The 23,485-nt window shown below is 40.6% G+C and overlaps 1 protein-coding gene across 1 annotated transcript in view; it reads left to right on the top strand.

Moving 5' to 3' along the window:
- FERMT1 (FERM domain containing kindlin 1) overlaps window positions 1-6,377 on the top strand; it is a 31,810-nt gene extending 25,433 nt beyond the window's left edge. Inside the window, exons 11-15 of the mRNA XM_069954697.1 lie at window positions 1,603-1,709; window positions 2,586-2,807; window positions 3,483-3,607; window positions 4,332-4,473; window positions 5,876-6,377. Of these exons, the coding sequence (XP_069810798.1) occupies window positions 1,603-1,709; window positions 2,586-2,807; window positions 3,483-3,607; window positions 4,332-4,473; window positions 5,876-6,049 (770 nt within the window). The 3' untranslated portion in view covers window positions 6,050-6,377. The remainder of the gene's footprint in view (window positions 1-1,602; window positions 1,710-2,585; window positions 2,808-3,482; window positions 3,608-4,331; window positions 4,474-5,875) is intronic.
- The last annotated feature ends 17,108 nt before the right edge of the window (window positions 6,378-23,485 follow it).

Raw genomic sequence — 23,485 nt, 5'->3', positions numbered from 1 at the left:
CCAGTTGATCTGAAAGAAAAAGATTTTCGCTGGATAACCCCTTTTATGTGTTACTTTATTATGAGGGTATTCTCTATAAACTATCCCCATAATAAGTGGAAAACACACCACTAAAAAACCTACAAAGCATAACATACTGTAAGTGGTTAATTTCATGTACGGAAAAAAAAGCTAATTAAAAAAAAACACAAAAATGCCCAAATAAGTCTCTTTTCTGTAAAGCCTTGTCTGTGAAATCAGCTGTAAAGTGCATTGCTAATGGATATTTGATCTCTTCTCAAACTGGAAACCAAAGCCTGGTGTGTTGTATCTCCAGTACAAAATTAGACTAGAGGAGTCACTAATAAAAACATCACATCCCCGGCTTCACACAACTCCCACAAGGCCTCCGCATTCCTGCCGCTATCTCCCAGTGATTCACAATCACCGCCGACCTGTAACCTACTGACCAGGACGTGTTTACACAAATCAGGTCAATAAGCAGCCACTTATTTAGCAAAAATATCTCAGAAGCTCCCCACAAGCAATGTTAGCATGCTCTTAAAGGGGTTGTCCACACCTGATAAATTCTTGTATATGGTTTCAGGCTGACAATGAAAATGGAAAACAATTATAATCACCTGCCTTAAAGGGGTTATCCAGCGCTACAAAAACATGGCCACATTTCCCCCTCTCTTGTCCCCAGGTCAGGTGTGGTTTGCAATTAAGCTCCATTTACTTCAATGGAACAGAGTTTGAAACCCCACCCAATCTGGAGGCAAGAGAGGGGGAAAAGTGGGCATGTTTTTGTAGCGCGGGATAACCTCTTTAATTTCCAGTGGTGCCTAGTCCTTACAAAACTTAAAAGGGGTTATCTAGCAAAAAAAATTCTTTCAAACCAACTGATTTCAGAAAGTTATATAGATTTGTGATTTACTTCTATTTAAAAATATTACGTTTTCCAGTATTTATCAGCTGCTGTATGTCCTACAGGAAATCTTGTTTTCTTTTCAGTCTGACTCTCTGCTGCCATCTCTGTCTGAGACAGGAACTGTCCAGAGCAGCAGCAAATCTCAGAAAACCTCTCCTGCTCTGGACAATTCCTGTTTCGGACAGTGGTGGCAGCCTGAAAAGAATAAACCACTTCCTGCAGGACATACAGCAGCTGAGAAATATGGGAAGACTTTAGATTTTTAAATAGAAGAAAATTAAAAATCTATATAACTTTCTGAAACCAGTTGATTTGAAAGAAAAAGATAACCCCTTTAATAAACAGCAAGTTCTGCTCAGTTGGGGTCTGGGGTTCACTAGGATAGGTGTGGTGGGGGATTGGGGCAGGTGAGTATAACTTTTATATCTTTTAGCCAATAAAAGCATGAATGCGGCTGAAATCACACCCCAAAAAGTTTTCTACCATGTTGAAGACTGCTTGTCGAATGTGGCTCACTATGTTTATAGTGTGTGTACATATAAGAGGGACAATTAAGAGAATAACTATGTTGCATGTATATGAAGTCACAGGATCAGCAAAGCACAATATACTTTAACAAAACCGAATGTACCTATGATGTCTGTAAAACAAATTCCAACTTCATGCGGCCTTTCATGTCTCTTCATGCCCAGGCTGTGAAGTTGTACCAGACGTCAGTGTCTCACAAAGAAGGTTTGGGATAAAACTGCTAATACCATTTGCAGAAGGGATGAATGAAGTACACCTACGATGTGACAATGTAAGTAGAGAGATCATGTTCCGGTAATAATACTGAAACAATGTGTCTAAGGTTCCTAGATTAGTCCTTTAAAGGATCTGTCTGCAAGTCTCTCACTATATTTGATTTGTTTTCTATACATTACATGGTGTCCCAATCTCCATAGACAGATACATGATGACAGGAGCTCTTATAAGCAATACCTCAAGTTGGCTTTCTATAAAGCCAGTAGGACAGATCTTAGGAGGATTTTTTTTTTACATTATTCTTTCGTTAGAAAAAAAGCTAAACTTGTCACAAAGAAGGAATCCAACAGCAAGCAACGTTTCGACCTCAGAGAGTGTTTATCAAGCAAGACCCTCTGAGGTCGAAACATTGCCTGTCTGCTCGTGGATTTGCAATAAACTGAAGATCTCAGATTGAATGATGCTGTTAGACTCCTTCTTGCTTTATGTCACTTGGTCGGTTCCCAGGATCACTGACACTACAGCTTGCATCCCTTACGCTCCACTGCCACTCTACGGACCTTGTTCCATGGAGCTGTTGGACCACAAGCTTTTGTTATGTCACAGGAGATGTAAATCGTTTTGATCAGCCAGGGTGAGTGTTTAGACCGTGATCTGGATCTGGATGGCCCCATAGACTTATATAATGCAGCCGTCCAGGTCACATAACACAGAGCCACAAGAGAACATGCTGTGCATGGAACTTCTTTTGGCTTGTTCTCCTGATCAGTCGCGGTCTGAACACTTACACCCTGACCGATCAAAACATTAAAATGTTTTGGTGCCACTTTTAAGTGATATAGAAAAACTACTCAGGTGAAATACTCCATGAGTAGTAAACACATCAACAGTCAACATAATTTAATGTATTTTTTCCATTTTGGATCACCAGGAGTCCCAGTATTCTAAATGGATGGCGGCTTGTATACTGGCATCAAAGGGAAAGACAATGGCGGACAGTTCATATCGATCAGAAGTACAAAACATCCTCTCTTTTCTGAGGCTGAAAAACACAAACACAACTACCCAAATAAACACCAATATTGATCATGTCGACATCAAACCGGAGTGCTTTGTGTCACCTAAGTATGCAAAGAAATACAAAACTAAACAGGTACCTAGTGATTGATTACTATGTCTATGAGTCTATGTTTTATGTGTGTTGCTGTGTAGTACCCGGGTGTGTGCCTCATTAGCTCGATAATCAGCTTGCCAACTCCGAGCCGCTCTGCTCCGGGTGTCTGGAAAAGCTGAATCCAGTCCTGGGAAATTGGGAGGTTCTCCAGGACTGAATCCAGCTTTGCCAGGAACGCAGAGTGGCACGAAGTTCAAAGCCTGATAAGCCCACTATTAAGCTAATGAGGCACATTATTTTATTATTCCTATAAATTCGCTCATCTCTAGTTTTCACCTTTCACTAGATTTTAATAGTTTGTCCTTTTTTGAATGTGGTGATTCTCAATTATACTCTAATTTGATTGTTTATACAGTGCAATGCAATATGTATGTACTTCACTGAACTGTTTAATTGGTAATCTACTAGTACAGTCTGCACAATGCAGGAAATACTAGCAGATCTTACATGGCATGGCACCTGTCAATTAACTCTGTAGGACATCTAGAGCGTTAAATGACTGGTAGCAACATAATCTCTGATGCCGGTTACTTAGAATGAGCGTGGGCTATTGATAGCTGTGTATGGAGCCAGCTGTAATGAGACATGTGCTTTATGGTTATTTTCCATATCAACTGGACAGTAACCCTATTTTTTACTCTTTTTTTTTCACAGTTAGCTTCCCGCATTTTGGAGGCACAACAGAACATATCGCAGATGCCTCTTGTTGAAGCTAAAATGAGGTTTATTCAGGCATGGCAGTCACTTCCTGAGTTTGGTATAGCCTACTACATTGTCAGGTAAATACATCTAGATTCTATATGTTGCTGAGAAATCTTCTAATTTAAAGCCATTCCGATACATTTTTTCTTTTCTTTTTCCACTTTTTTGGTTCATGAAGAATAAGAAGGCTTCTCTGTCCCTCTCTGAAACTGAGCGCTGCTGTTGGACACTGTATCAGTACTCAGTCCTGTACACTTGGCCTGTCCTTCCCTTAATGTCCTTTATACAAGAAACCCATACAGTGCTGCAAGTTGGATCATCAGCAATATCATATTGATCATATCACATCCCATTTTCAGGCTAGGTTTAGGCTTAGGTCCCTATACACATTAGACATGTATCAACTATACCTGAGGATTTTGATGGGACTAGACAACCATCTAATTTGTATCTGAGGCCTCCTGACTCTTTCATAATAGATGTTGTCAAGAGGTGAGAAGGATCGGGCATGTTGAATTTGTAACTGCCTGATCTTTCGTTCTCAGGGAGGTAAGCACCACAAGAGGATCCTGGGCATAACTTACCCCCCCCCCCCCCTCCTTATCCAAAACACCTCATCGTTCATAGGTATGGGATGTAAAGGAGATATTGCTGTCAGACAGCAGCTTAAAAGCATAACAGTGGCCAAAAGAGAAGACCACAACTGCACATTAACTCTGCCCTTAATAGACATATAGTTAAAACAATAACTCTCAACCCTCAGTTTCAATTATTTTAACATTTTTAAAAAATTTTCCCCAGATTTAGAGAAGCTAAGAAAGAGGAACTTCTTGGAGTTTCTTACAATAGACTGATCAGGATAGACATTGCCACTGGAGACCCTGTTACAACCTGGAGATTCGCAAATATGAAACAATGGAACGTCAACTGGGAGATCCAACAGGTACAAAATGGGTTTCCTTCTAAAATCACCTATTGTTCAAAGAATTAGCAACTTTTCCCATTCCAGTTGGTTTGGCTACTGTTTGCCAGCTTCTGCAGGATGACAAGATCTAATTGCCAAAATTATGGGCTTTTTTTTTTTTTTTTTAATTTACTGGAGATTCCAGAGTCTTTGGATTAAACCAATCATCAGTAAGAAGAATTTTGAAGGGGTTATCCAAGATTAAAGGGGAAAAAAACATAGCAGTCCAAAAACAGCACTGCAACTTTGTGGTATTACAACTCGGCTCCAATCACTTCAATAGAACTTTTTTTTTATTGTTTATTTTTATTCTTTTATTAAATCTTAGTTTTATAATAATAAGAAATCAGGATATGTTCACACTGCATTTGAATGAACATATTGGGGGAGCTTTATCAAAGGGTGTAAAATTTAGACTGGTGCAAACTGCCCACAGCAACCAATCACAGCTTAGCTTTCCTTTCAGCACTGCCTAAAGCTGAGCTGTGATTGGTTGCTGTGGGTAGTTTGCACCAGTCTAAATTTTACACCCTTTGATAAATCTCCCCCATTGGGTATATTTGGAGCACATGCTGAATGTAGCCATAGACCTCCACAATGTGTCTTTTTAGGCCTTCATTGAGGTTTTATGTACCAGAAAACTACATAGGTATTCACAGCAGACTGCAATTTCCTATACTGTGAAAAATATATACTGCACAGTATTAGAGATGAGCAAACTTTTCAAAAGTTCAGTTTGGCAGGTTTGCCAAACTTTCAAGTAAAGTTCTTGTTTGTCCAAAATGAACCTCGGGGTCTGTTCACACGTACAGACTTGCTGCGTAAAACTCGCACAGAACTTGCATCAAACTCGCATGAAAGTAGCTGCGTTTTTTGTGGTGTTGAACTTGCCTGTGAAAATCATGTGAAAATCAAAACTCGCATTTAAAAATCGCACCAAACACGCAGCGAGAATACACATACATTGACTTGATAGCAATCAGTATCACTGTGGATTTATGTGCGAGAAACTTACAGCGGTAAATACGCAGCGAGTCTGTATGTGTGAACAGACCCTTAAACTGAACAATAACGATTACAGCCATTTAGCTGTTTTAATGCGGTTCACAAAGTTCACTCAACAATACTTACCAGTCTGCACTGCCCCGGTGTCCTCCTTCTCTGTTGTCCTTTGCAGCCGCCAAAAGTCTGCTCAGCCGATCACTGACTGAGACATATCCTTAAAAACACCATGGGAAAATATGTCAAGAGCCTCAGAAATCTACACTCGCTCTGAGCTGGCATAGATTTCCACTATAATTTACACCTGTGTGTAATTAGTAGAAAAATACAACAGAAATGATCTTATTGGTTATAACATCCGATTTTGCCTGTCTTTTAGGTTGCTATTGAGTTTGACCCCAACGTTGCTGTGGCCTTCACATGTCAGAGTGCAAGCTGCAAAGTCGTCCATGAATACATAGGAGGCTACATCTTTCTTTCGACTCGTTCCAAAGATCAAAATGAAACTCTGGATGAAGAACTATTCCATAAACTCACCGGAGGCCAAGAATGATTTCCAGATCTTTATACAAGTGCGTGTGTGTGCGTGTGTGTGTGTGTGTGTGTGTGTGTAATTATGAGACCAGTACCTCTACGGATTTCAGACTTGCTGTATAAAAGACTGTTAAACATCTCTACATAGCTACCAGAGACTTCTCAGGCTCATGACGTAACATGACATCATGGCTTCTGCTTGTCCACCTATGGCCTGAAAACCAGAAAACTGCATAATTATGTTGTATATATGAACAGTCCTACCTATGTTTAATAGCATCTTGCAATTATTTTTCTGACGTCACTTTATCTTGACCATCAGGTTCAATAAACACAGAAATTTTCCACATCGGCTGTTGTACTTTACCTTCTACAATGATACATTAAATTGCACATAAATTGTAACGTTCTGCCCCCTTTTACACCAAGCCTGCCATATCCCAAACCATATAGAGTCTCAAACCAAATGGATTAGGACACCATGTTCCGCAAGGCATCTAGTGCAGGAATCCCTGGCAACTTACTTCATCTTGATGAGTACGGACATGAAGAGAAGGAGCTGCTGCAACTCACACCTATTGCTGACACTAATGCCTCTTGGCTACATTTCAAAACCAACGCCAGGATGTTGGTATATAGTTTGATCAAACCATATTGCCTCATGTACCACGTGCAGGTCCCCTGGTTCACATGAGTCCCTACACTAACTCCACACTGTGTCAGTCAGCAACTGCTAGCCCCGTAAAGCGTGTGCAAGCAGGGAAGGGGGGCCATGAAATAGCCCTGCAACCCCAATGTCACAGGACCAAACCCCAAGGGCTCCCACCAAACCCAGAAGGCACCACTGGCGGAGAAAGCTGCCACCAAGCAACACAAGTGTGAACATGGTCTTATTACTCACCATGGCTCCTGCAGGTAGAGTGGGAAGGCTAGGAGGTACTTGCCATGTGCAGGGCCGTCTTAACAGCATTATGGGCCCCTGGGCAGAGGTGCGAATTGCCCCCCCCCCCCCCCCCAGCGTCCGCTGCCATCAAAACCCTCTTATCTGGTAAGGTATATTGCCTATATTAGTGATTGTCATATACTGTATGTTGCACACATACAGTATATCACTATTATAGGCAATATACCTTACCACCTATTTATCTACCATATAGATACAGGTATAAAGGTGGAGCAGTAGGTAGGTGGTTATATAGCCTATAATAGTGATATATGTGTACAACCATATATATATATATATATATATGTGGGGTACAGGTATATGTGGGGTATACAGGTGGTGGGTAATAGCCTAATTAATATATATTGGTGCCCCTCTCTATATATGAGACATGTTGCTGTCCCTCTGCATATAGGCCATGTTGTCTCCCTGTATACTGTATAATACAATATACAGGGAAACAACACGGCTTATATATAGAGAAGGGCCAAACAACATGTCTCATATATACAGAGGGGCAACAACATGACTATTATATTATATATAAACCATGTTGTTTCCCTGTATGTATATTGTATACAGGGAAACAACATGGTTATCATATATAATAGTCATGTTGTTGCCCCTCTGTATATATGAGACATGTTGTTTGGCCCTTCTCTATATATAAGCCGTGTTGTTTCCCTGTATATTGTATTATACAGTATACAGGGAGACAACAATGGAGTGATATATACACACTCAGGAAGAAGATAAGTATATAATACACTGCTGTATACACTGAATGGAGAGATATATACACTCAGGAGGATAAGTATATAATACACTGCTGTATACACTGAATGGAGATATATATACACACTCAGGAGGAGGATAAGTATATAATACACTGCTGTATACACTGAATGGAGATATATATACACACTCAGGAGGAGGATAAGTATATAATACACTGCTGTATACACTGAATGGAGATATATACACACACTCAGGAGGAGGATAAGTATATAATACACTGCTGTATACACTGAATGGAGAGATATATACACTCAGGAGGATAAGTATATAATACACTGCTGTATACACTGAATGGAGATATATATACACACTCAGGAGGAGGATAAGTATATAATACACTGCTGTATACACTGAATGGAGATATATACACACACTCAGGAGGAGGATAAGTATATAATACACTGCTGTATACACTGAATGGAGATATATATACACACTCAGGAGGAGGATAAGTATATAATACACTGCTGTATACACTGAATGGAGATATATACACACACTCAGGAGGAGGATAAGTATATAATACACTGCTGTATACACTGAATGGAGATATATTTACACACTCAGGAGGAGGATAAGTATATAATACACTGCTGTATACACTGAATGGAGATATATATACACACTCAGAGCAGTTACACCCCTGATCCCCCCTCCCTCCCTCCCTGTTTACCAGTTCACCCACAGCCCTGTCTGCATCCCTGCAGAGAGCACTCCCATGATTAACACCTTCCCTGGTATCAGCACATACTCACTCAGGCTTTGTGCTTCAGGCCTCCAGCTTCTCCTTCCTCTCAGGGCTCTGCTGGTGACGTCACTCTCCTGCTCCGCACGGGAATGCAGGGGGTGAGAGAGACCTCTAGTGACCGGAAGCAGAATGCAGCTTCCTGCCACAAGAGCGAGCTGTGCACAGCCCATATCTGCTCATCAAGAGCACTCCCAGTTAAAGGGCCAGGGAACATGTCACAGGGCAGGGGCCCCCTAGGACGCAAGGGCCCCCGGGCAGCCGCCTACCATGCCCAATGGGTAAGACAGCCCTGGCCATGTGTGCACAGGTGCCTCCTGCTAATTGGAGTCACATGGGTCTTACAAGGAGGAGTTTCAACTGCTCAGAAAAGGGAGAAAAGTAAAATACGGACATGGAGAGAAGGATCTACTGCACCTCACACCTATGGCTGACACTAATGCCTCTCGGCTGCATTTAAATACCAACAACAACAAATACCAACAACAATACACATAGTATTCCATAGGATTCCAACCGGCTGCACAAAAAACTGACATAATTGAAAAGTGGCCGCACAGACATGTCAGATCATTGTGTGCAGCGGTGTGCCCGCATCCGAATTCACCAAAAATGAAGATAATCCAGCTGGTACTGCAGTACCGGCCGGGATGATCTTGAGTAACACCGGCCGTTCTGTGACCTGGCCGGGTCACAGAACGGCCAGTGTTATACTACGTGTGAACATGACCTTATACTGTATACTGAACAGTTTTACTATAAGTGGTCAACCCCTTTAATAGGCTGATCCAGAGATCGTTTGTGTGGCCGGCTGCACAGGTGATTGAGCCTTGTAAAGACTTGCACCACTGCATTGGTCTTTGTAAAAGGGCCCTAATACCACCCACAGGATTCGTGCTGTTTTTTTTCTAATTCTGGATAACCCCTTTAAAACTTTAAAATTAGTCACTATACAGTTCACCGTTATTCCAGCCACATTCACATACAAATATTATTCATACATTTGTTTTTTGTCTAATGGAAACGTAACTCTGTAATCCAGTGAGGATGAACTGTATACAAGTGTACATCACGTCTGCCTATGTACCTGGCTCTGCACATTCATGGGGGGATTCCAGGCCGGAGACGGTAAAGCCTGGTACCATATCACACAAATGTTTCATATCAGGCTCTGCTTATCCGCCCTGTCAGTCAGGAATGCTGGGATCATCCTTAACATTCCACACATTCAGCTTCCTTTAAATGTACGTGTCACAGTGTATCAAGCCTCAAACAACATGGAGATAAATCACTGAAAAACGCCATGCACCTTGCTGCCAGGAACCAGGTCCAATGACTGGGAAATAAGTGTGTAAATGGTTCATGTCTATCTAACCTATGTAGCCAGTATAAGCAGAGCTGAGATTCTGTATGGAAATTTGCTGCTTATTACTTCTCCTGGATTTGACAATATAATAGGCAGAATTTGAGAATGTATACTATGATCTTATAATAGCCAGGTGTATGGGAGGACTCAAAGGGGTCAAAGTAACATTTAGTGAGCATGGGGTCTAATGTAATAATTGGCTCAAAATATCAGAAAAGTTATAATATTCCATTTCGCTCTTCCACTAGACCAGTCACATTACATCATTTCTGCTAAAAAGAGCATAAGAAGAGTCCTTTGAGCCAGAGATAAGTACTACTTACTCCCTGTGACTCCCTGACTGACTTTTTAGGGATCAGATAGTGAAACTGCATAAACATTCAGCAATTCAGCATACAGATTGAAAATATCCTGAAGAAAGAAAGGTAAAGGAGGTGAGGAAAAGATCAAATAAATTTTACTTGCTTTAGTTAAACTTGATATAGAAAATAAGTTTAAAAAATCTTTGGAACTAAGATCATTTGCCTACAATTGTGCAGGTCAATCTTTTGACTTCAAAATAACTAAGGGTCAGTAGATTTTTCACTTTGCAAATTTGAATTCGCAATTTTTCATCCCCAATCTGCAGTATTCCATCTGTATTGCATCCGTAATTTCTGGTGATTAAAAATTAAATTAAAACTTAATATAAATAGTCAATTTTTACAGATCGCATCCACAAAAATACCCATCCCTTGGAGTTCTATTAGTGTGTCCGTGGATGAATTTCATTCCGCACTAGGGCCTGTCCCTTTTTTTTCCACGGCAAGGATCGTGGCCCTGTACAAACCTACGGTTGTGTGAATGGGGCCATTGCGGTTAAGTCGTGATGATCAGTTAGATTGAGATCTGATGAATGTGGAGTGGAGGTCAACAACTTGAACTCTTTTTCATGTTCCTCCAACTTTTCCAGACTGGCAGGTCACAATATCCTGGTGAAAGAGGTCACTGCCTTCAGGGATGCAATGATGTAGCAATGTTGGGTAGGTGGTAAGTGGCAAAGCAGCATCCATGGGCATTGTTTAGCCAAGTGATGAATAGAAATCCTGCCTGAGGCGTTCCTAATGATGAGGAGGGTGGGAAGGAAGAAAGGAGAGGCGTCGCAGACCTGGGGCACATACATTTTAGGCCACACAAGAATGACACAGTGCTGCAGATTAAAAGATCATTTTTCGCTCTAAACAAGTCGCCGGCCACATTTTAAAAGACATGACCGGTAAGGATTTATTCCCATCAAACAGATGGCACTAGTGGTTTGGTGTGGGGGTTGGTGGATACAGAGTCACTTTAATATTAGAGATGAGTGAAGCAGATTCGGTTTTGGCCATGGCTGTATCCATGTTTTCCAGGCATTTTCTGCTCATCTATGTCAGAATAAACTGTTACTAAAAATATGAGGATAGCAATACAAGCCATGGGCAAGTACACTATTACAGATCTACTGGTAAGTGACACTGAACAAAAATACTAAATACTTGTGAAGCATACACATCTAAACACCAAATATTTCCCAATGGCCCATATAATGTCTGTTCACCCATGTTATCTTACTTTTCAACCCGGTTATGGCAGCCACAGTGAGACGGGGTTGAGGAAATTGTGAGCCCAACCCTTTATAAATACAGATTATCTGCCCATTTACATTGCAATGTTTGCTATTATCATTGAGCCCACCGTAAATATCTTCATAAGGTCTAATAGCTTGTTTGTAAGTAATTCCATATAATGACTTCAAAATGGGTTGTCCTCTCCTGGATGTATGGGACCATATTATTGTCTTGGAAGCTTAGAATATCAGGGATTCCCTAGAATTACTTACAATACTATCATTTCTCATCTAAGCTGTTCCATATTTCATTACTTTAATTCTGAGAACACTTATATAACATATTAAACATCCATAAATGCTACATAATATTTACACCCGGGGAGTGATGAGATTAAATAGCCATAAAACATCATAATGTAAGTGCAAATTTCATGAATTTCACAAGTGTTTCAAATACTTTACTTTTACTCTTCAAAGAACTCATCTATCTATCTATCTATCTATCTATCTATCTATCTATCTATCTATCTCCTATCTATCTATCTATCTATCATCTAACTATCTATTATCTATCTATTATCTATCTATCTATCTATCTATCTATCTATCTATCTATCTATCTATCATCTATCTCCTGTTATCTATCTATCTATCTATCTATCTATCTATCTATCTATCTATCTATCTATCTATCTCCTGTTATCTATCTATCTATCTATCTATCTATTTATCTATCTATCTATCTATCTATCTATCTACTATCTATTATCTATCTATCTATCTATCTCCTGTTATCTATCTATCTATCTATCTATCTATCTATCTATCTATCTATCTATCTCCTATCTATCTATCTATTATCTATCCATCTATCTATCTCCTGTTATCTATCTATCTATCTATCTATCTATCTATCTATCTATCTATCTCCTATCTATCTATCTATCTATCTATCTATCTATCTATCTATCTCCTATCTATCTATCTATCTATCTATCTATCTATCTATCTCCTGTTATCTATTTATCTTTCTATCTATCTATCTATCTATCTATCTATCTATCTATCTATCTATCTATCTATCTATCTAATAAAATCCGCAATGGAGTGCACTCTCTATAGATGAATCAGGGTGCCAGCGGCTAAAGACTGGATCCACGTCTTTCCTTGTACAAAGAACAGAGTTCCGCTGCACTCCTTCGGTGAAAAAATAAGTGTTTTATTTCATAGCAAAAAAGTTTACAAACTGCAACGTTTCAGTCTCATCGCGAGACCTTTCTCAAGCATAGTGTAGTGAGTATCACATCATATTTATACACACGTGTGTTAAATTCAATTAAGTGCCAATTAGCATAATAGACTTGGTTCAAACAAAATACATAGTAAGGTCCCAGTTAGGACTCCGCCCTACACTAAAGAATGATTTTAATATGTCACTTTGCACAAATATGAATATTATGAATTTTGTATATAGAGCACAGTGACAATACAGATGACACAATTATTGTCCTAACTGGGACCTTACTATGTATTTTGTTTGAACCAAGTCTATTATGCTAATTGCCACTTAATTGAATTTAACACACGTGTGTATAAATATGATGTGATACTCACTACACTATGCTTGAGAAAGGTCTCGCGATGAGACTGAAACGTTGCAGTTTGTAAACTTTTTTGCTATGAAATAAAACACTTATTTTTTCACCGAAGGAGTGCAGCGGAACTCTGTTCTTTATCTATCTATCTATCTATCTATCTCCTGTTATCTATCTATCTATTTTTCTATCTATATGGTGTAAAAACTTATAGGGGGACATTAATTAAGTCCGGCATTTTTTACGCTGGATGTCCCCGCATCTCCGTCGCTAAGGGGATTTATGTAGAAGCGGACTGCAATTTCTTAGATATACTTAAGAGGAGAGATGAATCCAATCTCCGACTGGCACTCCGACATTGATCCTGTCAGTGCACTCCATTGTTAAGTTTATCTATCTATCTTCCATCTATCTATCTATCTATCTATCAAGTAGATAGTCCACGGCACTCCAAAGGTTAACGGTGAAATAATCATAGATTTATTCAAAAAACATGGTGCAACACTCAATAAGACGCGACGTTTCGGCAGCCTCACGCTACCATTTTCAGGCGTAAAAAGTGAAACCCATACAAAGTTTAAATATTCACGTGTAACAAAGTGATTGGTATACAATAATTGCAATACTCATCTTCACAGGACAATCCAGCATAAGTACCTGCTTATTCCCTCCCTTCCGTCTTGTTCCTCCCCCCTCAGTGTGTCTTGTCTTGTCTGGTCTCGTCAGTTTGTCATAGTTGTTTTTGTTTGTTCTTTGTTTGTTTGTTTTTTACTACTAGAAGAGGTTATATTGAGATGACAATTTTCTTATGCCTTTCACCCTACTTGCCTTTTATCGTATGAAAGCTTCATACCTTAAGATGATATTTGACTGTTATTGAATAGCTATTATATTACAATGTACACCATTGATAGACAATATCCTGCCTTTCGCTACTGTATTTTCCCCTGCGTGGGACCTGCTTCCTTCCTCCTTTCTTGTACATTTCTGTCATTGTTATAAAACATTCATAAAAATTTTAATAAAAATCACATTTATAAAAAAAAAATCATTGGTTCACACAACAATCACTGCCCAGATCGGGCGTGTAAATCCATATAGATCCAATTCAGTCATGTGACGCCCACTGTGTAAACAGTCCGTGAATTACAGTGTCCGTAATACTTAAGAATCATGACCGCTTGTAAAGGGTTGCGTAACCGGCAGCCATAAAGATATAAAGAATTAATACATGATGAGATCAAATTCATGCTGCGACCAGATCGGGACTCACCACCGCGCTCGAGGAGGATTCACCACATACTCGTGAATCTGGCAATGCACTTGTCTTTTTCTTCTCTTCTTGTCTTTAATCCAACAGCAGAATACTCTCGTTAGGAGGTGTTCACATGGTACGGCGGACATGTGATTTTTGCAATGGACCTAGAGAGGTCCCAGGACACAGGCCTGGTTGGTTAGACATTAAAGGGGTAGTGCGGCGGTAAAGAATTATTGACAGAATAACACACATTACAGAGTTATACAACTTTGTAATGTATGTTATGTCTGTGAATGGACCCTTCCCCATGTCCCACCACCCCCACCCGTGTACCCGGAAGTGTGGTGTATTATACATACCTGTCACGTGCCGACTCGTCTCCGATCTTCAGTCTGCGATGTTGTCTTCGGGCGGCCGGGCCGAATCCCTCCGAGCGTCCTGAGTGCCGGCCGCCCTCTTCAGCGTCATCGGCTGCTCAGCCGCGATTGGCTGAGCATAACTGTGCTCAACCAATCGTGGCTGAGCATCTGATGACGCTGAAGAGGGCAGCCGGCACTCAGGACGCTCGGAGGGATTCGGCCCGGCCGCCCGAAGACAGCATCGCAGACTGAAGATTGGAGACGAGTCGGCACGTGACAGGTGAGTATAGCGCACCACACTTCCGGGTACACGGGTGGGGGTGGTGGGACACGGGGAAGGGTCCATTCACAGACATAACATACATTACAAAGTTGTATAACTTTGTAATGTGTGTTATTCTGTCAATAATTCTTTACCGCCGCACTACCCCTTTAAATGCCCTCCCGGGATGGAGGTTGGAAGTCCTTAGTCTGGAAGACACATGAATGGTGGAGACCCCGTGGCCGTGTCCATTACCTGCATTGTAACTGCCAGTGTGTGATCCTCTGATTGCGCTCGAAGCTCACGTCACCTTGACAAGACAGGACGCTGTTCTTCTCTCTTCTACGTATGCGCCAGTGTGTCATCCTCCTCGAGCCCGTGGTAAGTCCCGATCTGGACACAGCATGAATTTAATCCCATCATGTACTAATACTTTGTATCTTTATGGGTACCGGTTACGCAAAATACTTTACAAGCGGTCATGATTCTTAATTATCACGGACACTGTAATTCACGGACTGTTTACACAGTGGGTGTCACTACGTTTAGTCACATGACTGAATTGCATCTATATGGATTTAGACGCCCGATCTGGGCAGTGATTGTTGTGTGAACTAATGATTTGGATATTGTCACATGTGTGTTTTAATTGCAATTATTGTATACCAATCATTTTGTTACACGAGAATATTTAAACTTTGTATGGGTTTCACTTTTTTACGCTTGAAAATGTCAGCGTGAGGCTGCCGAAACGCTGCGTCTCATGAAGTGTTGCACCATGTTTTTTTAAATAAATCATTATTTTACCAATAACCCTTGGAGTGCCGTGAACTATCTACTTACTATATGAATATGGTCAGAGTCAGGACTTAGGCCCGCTAACACCAACACTCTGCTACATCGCAGTGCTGCTCTGTTTCTTATTGATATCTATCTATCTATAATATAAGAAAAAGAAAAGCGGCACTCAGGAAAAATGTACTGAATATAGCAAGGAAAAACCTCAGCACTTGAAAATATCAATCAAATGTGAAATCTTATTTGCCCATGCAAACAGTGCTACTGCATGCATCTATCTATCTATCTATCTCCTATCTATCTATCTATCTATCTATCTCCTATCTATCCATCTATCTATCTATCTATCTATCTATCTATCTATCTATCTATCTATCTCCTATCTATCTATCTATCTATCTATCTATCTATCTCCTATCTATCTATCTATCTATCTATCTATCTATCTATCTCCTATCTATCTATCTATCTATCTATCTATCTCCTATCTATCTATCTATCTATCTATCTATCTATCTATCTTTCTATCTCCTATCTATCTATCTATCTATCTCCTATCTATCTATCTATCTATCTATCTATCTATCTATCTACTATCTATCTATCTATCTATCTATCTATCTATCTATCTATCTATCTATCTCCTATCTCCTATTATCTATTTGTCATCTATTTATCTATCTATCTATCTATCTATCTATCTATCTATCTATCTATCTATCTATCTATCTATCTATCTCCTATTATCTATCTATCATCTATCTATCTATGTATGTGTCTTCTATCTATCTATCTATCTATCTATCTATCTATCTATCTCCTATCTATCTATCTCCTATCTATCTATCTATCTATCTATCTATCTATCTATCTATCTCCTATCTATCTATCTCCTATCTATCTATCTATCTATCTATCTATCTCCTATCTATCTATCTATCTATCTATCTCCTATCTATCTATCTATCTATCTATCTATCTATCTATCTCCTATCTATCTATCTATCTATCTCCTATCTATCTATCTATCTATCTATCTATCTATCTATCTATCTCCTATCTATCTATCTCCTATTATCTATTTGTCATCTATTTATCTATCTATCTATCTATCTATCTATCTATCTATCTATCTATCTATCTATCTATCTATCTCCTATTATCTATCTATCTATCTATCTATCTATCTATCTATCTATCCATTATCTATCTATCTACCTACTGTACCCTTAAAAAAAAAACTAAATTAATTATAATACAATTTGCTTAAACAAGCAGAACTCCTTCCTTTACCTCCCCCCCCCCCCCAATATGTATTTATATCTTACATTTTATATATAACATTGGTAAATGGCAATGGGGAGATTTTATTGGGTAATAAGGGTCCCCAGCCCATTTTGCATGCCAGATTAGAAGTCATCAGATAATAGTAGGATTATAAAGTACTGTAGATCAGGTGGAGTCATAGAAAGTAGACTGGCCCTGGAATTGTAATACTTGACCTTTTATTAAAACTGTTATATTAAGCACCTTGTTGGGGCCAATATTAGTAACATGACAATTTGATCACCTAGTGTCTGGCCCTTAATGGGAAACTTTTGAGAAAAAAAATTATGGGGCGGGAAAGTAAAACAGATTGGTAAATTACTTCTATTTAAAAAAAAAAAAAAAAAAAAAAAAAAAAAGCAAGCCTTCTAGTACTTATAAGCTGATGTATGTCATGCAGGAAGTGGTGTATTCTTTCCAGTCTGACACAGTGCTCTCTGCTGCCACCTCTGTCCATGTCAGGAACTGTCCAGAGCAGGAGAGGGTTTTTTTTATAGGGATTTACTACTAATTTGAAAACACTTTTTGCCAGTTGATTTGAATTCCCCCCCCCCCCCTCCAGAGTACCCTAATACTGTGTTTATCTAGTACCGGAACCAATCAGGGTAATACATGGGAGTAGTCAGGGGAATAGCTATAAGACAGAAGTTGATTGTAGTCAGACATGGTTTTGGTGCCTAGTGGCCCCAAAAGCTTTTCTCCTATGTGACAGGACAACCAGTACCCTAGTAATAATAATAATAATAATAATTTTTTTATTTGTATAGCGCCAACAGATTCTGCAGCACTTTTTTCTATGCATACAGTACAGAGGTACATAATACACAGTTAAATAATTAGAATAAATAAAAATAACATAAAAATACAAAGTATAAACGAGACCTGCTCGTCGGAGCTTACAGACTACAACTTGGGTTGACACCAGGCATAAGTGCTTTATTTGTCCATGGTCCGGCCATTGTACATAGTTAGAAATACAGGATGAGCCAGTAACAACGCCAATATCTGATTGCAAGTAAACATATAAAGTGCCCAGTACCCGAGGAGGAGCGGCATAGAGCGGCAGTCAGTTAAAGGGCCCTATCCCACCGGATGATTATCGTTCGCATAATCGTTAACGATTAACGATCTCAAACTATCGCTATTGCGAAAGACCTGAAAACGTTCACTCATTTCCATGGAGCGATAATCGTTACTTATGATCGTAACTGCGAAAGTTTTTTCTTCGCTATTGCGTTCGTATCTACTGCGAACGACATCTTATTCAATGCGAACAATTTGCGAACGTCTTGCAAACGAGCAACGATAAAAATAGGTCCAGGTCTTATAAAGTGATCAACAATTTCTCGTTCGGTCGTTAATCATTAACTGCATTTCAACCCAACGATTATTGTTTAGATTCGAACGATTTAACGATAATCTGAACGATAATCGTCTGGTGGAATAGGGCCCAAAAAGTAAGGGGCTTTTGAACGGATTTCAGAGATAACGAAGTGGTTCACTTTATTATAAGGCTAGGTTCACACTACATTTTTCCTATCCGTGTTGATCCGTTTTTCCATTAACTTCAATTATACGGATCAAAAACAGACACAAAAATCGACTACATTTTTGTATCTTTTAAAAAGAAAAGGTTCGTTCTTTTATAGTGAAAGTCAATGGAAAAACGGATGAAAACGGATTCACAAAAATTCATCCATTTTTCCATCTGTTTTTCTTCGTTTTTGTTTTTTTTTTGCAATAAACGTAGTGTGAACCCATCCTTACTGTAAATTCGCTCATCTCTATATGGCTATGTTCACACAACATATCTTATAGTAAAAGTACGGCCGTTGTTGAAATCGGCAACAACGACCATACTGTTTAGGGAAAAGATACGTTGTTAGTCTTCTATGGGATCCCGGCCAGAGCGTATACACACAGTATACGCTCCGGCCGGGATCTCTCACGGTGCTGCAAACAACTGACATGTCAGTTTTCTGTGGCCGCTATTCATTGAATAGCGGCCGCAGAAAACCATGTCAGTGCACACTGTGGAGCAAGCGGATCCGGCCGCACGCTCCATAGTGTGTAGTGAGGAGTTCTGATGCGGGCGCACACGAATGCGCCCGCATCAGAACACTGCGGCCCGAAAGATCATCCGGCCGGTACTGCAGTACCAGCTGGGATGATCTTTTCAGACACCGGCCGTTCCGGAACGTCCAATCTCTTACACTATGTGAACATAGCCTACATCTGCAACCTGTCAAAAAGGGATGATGACATACTGTATATCATACTCAATGGACAGAATGTTACCAACCATTGATTTTGCTTGGTACATTTCCCAAACATATACTGTATGTACATTTTGCAGATGTGCTGCCCTTTTTGAGTCTCGCATTAGCTGACTACATTCAGTCCATAAAACTTAACAGACCCTCTGTCAGTGTGCCGTGTATACAGCGATGGTGCCATTGCACACCCCAAGCTGCATCATATAACCAAATCCCCAGCGTCTATATAGATACATTGAGAAATGACCCTGAGCAGAATGACCTGTTCCTGTTGATAGAAGGCAGACATTGTCTTGGAAGCTTTGGACATACGGCTTCTATCATAGTAAGCATTGCCATGGCCTCTGGTGTGAGGGTTACACGATCCAGAATAACCGAGACAATGGTCAAGTGCTGGTTGTCTTTCCACAAAGTCCTTATCATCAGTCTCATAAAGATAACAGCAAATGGTGGAATGGACTGCACTTCAGCACCAGCTATAAGAAGCCGACAATCTCCTTGACTGGTCTGTTTTTCCAATGTTTCCAGGAAGGGTTAAGGCATCTTAAATATTTCAGTTCTTAAGTTTTACAGAAGCATTATACTGTGTGTATATATATATATATATATATATATATATATATATATTACAAAACTAAAGAAAAAGATTTAAAAACCAACGCCAGGATGTTGGTAAATAATTTGATCAAACTATATTGCCTCATGTACCACGTGCAGGTCTCCTGGCCCACATGAGTCCCTACACTAAAACAACACTGTGTCGGTTAGCGTGGTTAGGGGCGAGTCAGGAGGCCACCATACACATAAGATGGTCAGCCGATCCTGCAGAAATTGGTGGGTTCTGGTTGTATAGTCAAGATCATGGCAGGATATGCTGAAAAAAAACTGCAAGTACGCGGTCCTCCTGTGACGAGAGCAGAGACAGATCTCTTAGCAGTGCAGGTGACTGACTTGTAATATACTTTTAATGCAGTCTACAGTACTTCTGGTAATTCATCGGAGGAGGACCGTGCACCTGCAGGATTTTCATGCAGATGTTTCCCTTGTTCATGTACAGGGACCCAGTGCTATAAGGTAATAATACTATCTGATGGGCCATGTGCTATACCACAATATAGCTCTCATCATTGCAATCACTTCATCACCTAGTAAACCTGTACCACCCTGATCTCCTGGCTCTGGTGATGTGAAGTCAATGACCGGTCCAAGCCAATAGATGGAATAGCAGTGATGTCACTATTAAATATCACCACTTTATCTGTAGTAAACAACTGTTGTCAGAAAGTTATACAGATTTGTAAATTACTTCTATTAAGAATAAAAAAGCTCAATCCAAAACCCCAATCTTGCAGTACTTATCAGCTGCTGTATGTCCTGCAAGAAGTGGTGTTTTCTTTTCAGTCTGACACAGTGCTTTCTGTTGCCACCTCTGTTCCTGACAGGAACTGTCTAGACCAGTAGCAAATCTTCATTGAAAACCTCTCATTGACCAGGCCATGCCACAGAACAGCCAGTGTAAGTGAAGTTCATCCCAGATCAACTTAATTTCTTTTGAATTGGGATGCAGACGCATTCTGGTGTACCCGCATCCAAATTACCCATAGCCGACACTGAAGCCGCACTTTACATTATCTAAACTGTCAGTGTTTTGTGACCACTTATCAATGAATAGCGGCCACACAAAAACTGACGTGTCAGTTTTTTCTGTGGCTGCAAGGAATCCCGGCCGAAGTGTATACTATGGGGGACATTTATGAAGTCCGGCGTTTTTTACGCCGAACTTATAATAATAATAATAATAATAATTTTTATTTATATAGCGCCAACAGATTCCGCAGCACTTTACAATTCTGGAGGTACATACATAGACAAAAAAATCGACATTACAGAGATACATATAATTATCCATACATGAGGAGTGAGGTCCCTGCTCGCATGCATGAGCTTACATACTATCAGGAGGGGGTGCGAGACAAAATGGCAGAGGGGCAAAGTGCATCGTTGTTCTTATGGTCCAGCCATCTTTATGAATAAGGCAGTGCGGGTAAGGGGGGGTGAACCTGTCACCAGCCAATGCCTGCATGCACAGGTCTAAGTGCTTAAATGCTTGGTGTGTGTGTGTGTGTGTGCGTGTATGTATGTGTCTGTGTGCGTGGTGGAGGTGTGTGTGTGTGTGTGTGTGGAGGGGGGGTTGAGGGTTGAGTCAAAATTAGGGAACCTGGTAAGCCTGTTTGAACAGATGTGTTTTGAGGGCACGTTTGAAGCTTTGGGTATTGGTGGTGAGTCTGACAGTCTTGGGTAATGCATTCCATAGAACTGGTGCAGCTCGGGTGAAGTCCTGGAGACGGGAGTGAGAGGTGCGGATCAAGGTGGATGTTAATCGTAAGTCATTAGAGGAGCGTAGGGCACGGGTAGGGCGGTAGACAGAGATGAGGGAGGAGATGTATGGAGGTGCAGCACTGTGGAGAGCCTTGTGGGTGAGCAGGAGGACTTTATATTGTATCCTGTGTTTAACAGGGAGCCAGTGTAGTGACTGGCACAGGGGGGAGGCATCAGTATAACGGCTGGACATGGGGATGAGCCTGGCCGCTGTATTGAGAATGGACTGGAGAGAGGAGAGTTTAGAGGAAGGAAGGCCGATTAGTAAGGAATTGCAGTAGTCAAGACGGGAATGAATCAGAGCGACAATGAGAGTTTTAGCAGATTCGACAGGAAGGAAGGGACGGATTTTAGAGATGTTTTTTAGATGCAGATTACAGGAACGTGAAAGAGATTTAATGTGAGGAGTGAAGGAAAGATCTGAGTCAAACATAACCCCAAGGCAGCGGGCTTGCTGTGTAGGGGCTATGGTCGCACCACAGACAGAGATGGAAATGTCAGGTGGAGGGTGTTTAGCAGAGGGAGGGAAGACAAGAAGCTCAGTCTTAGAAAGGTTTAGTTTTAGGAATAGGGAGGACATAGCGTTGGAGACGGCAGACAGACAGTTACTGGTGTTCTGTAGAAGTGCGGGGGTGATATCACGGGAGGAGGTATATAGCTGGGTATCATCAGCATAGAGATGGTACTGAAAACCAAACTTGCTGATGATTTGTCCGATGGGTAAAGTGTAAAGTGAGAAAAGGAGAGGGCCCAGGACTGATCCCTGAGGAACCCCAACTGTAAGGGGGAGAGAAGATGACGTGGAGCCAGAAAGTGATACACTAAAGGAGCGGTCGGAGAGATAGGAGGAGAACCAGGAAAGAGCAGAGTCCTTGAGGCCGATAGAGCGGAGCGTGGAGAGGAGGAGCTGGTGGTCTACTGTGTCAAAAGCTGCAGATAGGTCCAGGAGGATGAGAAGTGAATGGTCACCTTTAGATAAATGTCCCTGCATCTCCGGCGCTACGGAGATTTATGTAGAGGCGGACCGCCTCTACATAAATCCCGTGCGCGTCGGTCCGCACAGCTGAAAACCTACGCCACCTGAAAGGTGGAGTAGGTTTTTGGCGTATCTTTGCGCTGAAAAAATGATAAATCGCGCGGACTCTGACTCCACGCCCCCCGTAACGCCCCCTCCGGCGTACTCGGCCGATATGCGAATATTTGATTCGCAAATGGGTCATTTGCGAATAAAAAAATACGCAAGTCGGCACTTTCCGCCGAAAATCATCCGTACGCCGGATGATACATGTCGCCCTATGTGTATAGACTCCGGGCAGGATTCAATTATAACCAATGTAATCAGCAATTTTATTATATAACATCCGTGGCTACAACTATGGATGTTATTTAATGAAGCTATACATAGTGTGAACTTAAACTGTATACATATTATATCTTGCATTATCTTTACTGTGAAACTTGCATGACACCGCACTATACTAATATAAGAAATAAACCCCTTATTTTTAGGAACTGGGAGTGCTGACTTCCTCCAGTATAATAAGACAATGCTGTGTACTTTTATAACAGGAATCCTTGTCCGCTTCCCTATTACTCCACCATGCCATTATCATCATGTGGTCATTTACTTGTTCTACAAAATCATATGTAATTATTATTATTTATACACAATAACCAAACCAATGGACAGGGCCCAGAGTGATTAAAGGGAACAAAGACCTCCCACTGCATACCACAGGCACCAGCATAGGTGGGAGACGGA

The sequence above is a fragment of the Dendropsophus ebraccatus genome, chromosome 15 (assembly GCF_027789765.1).
Source record: "Dendropsophus ebraccatus isolate aDenEbr1 chromosome 15, aDenEbr1.pat, whole genome shotgun sequence".
Classification (NCBI taxonomy): Eukaryota; Metazoa; Chordata; class Amphibia; order Anura; family Hylidae; genus Dendropsophus; species Dendropsophus ebraccatus.
This window is presented reverse-complemented; position numbering and strand designations above follow the sequence as displayed.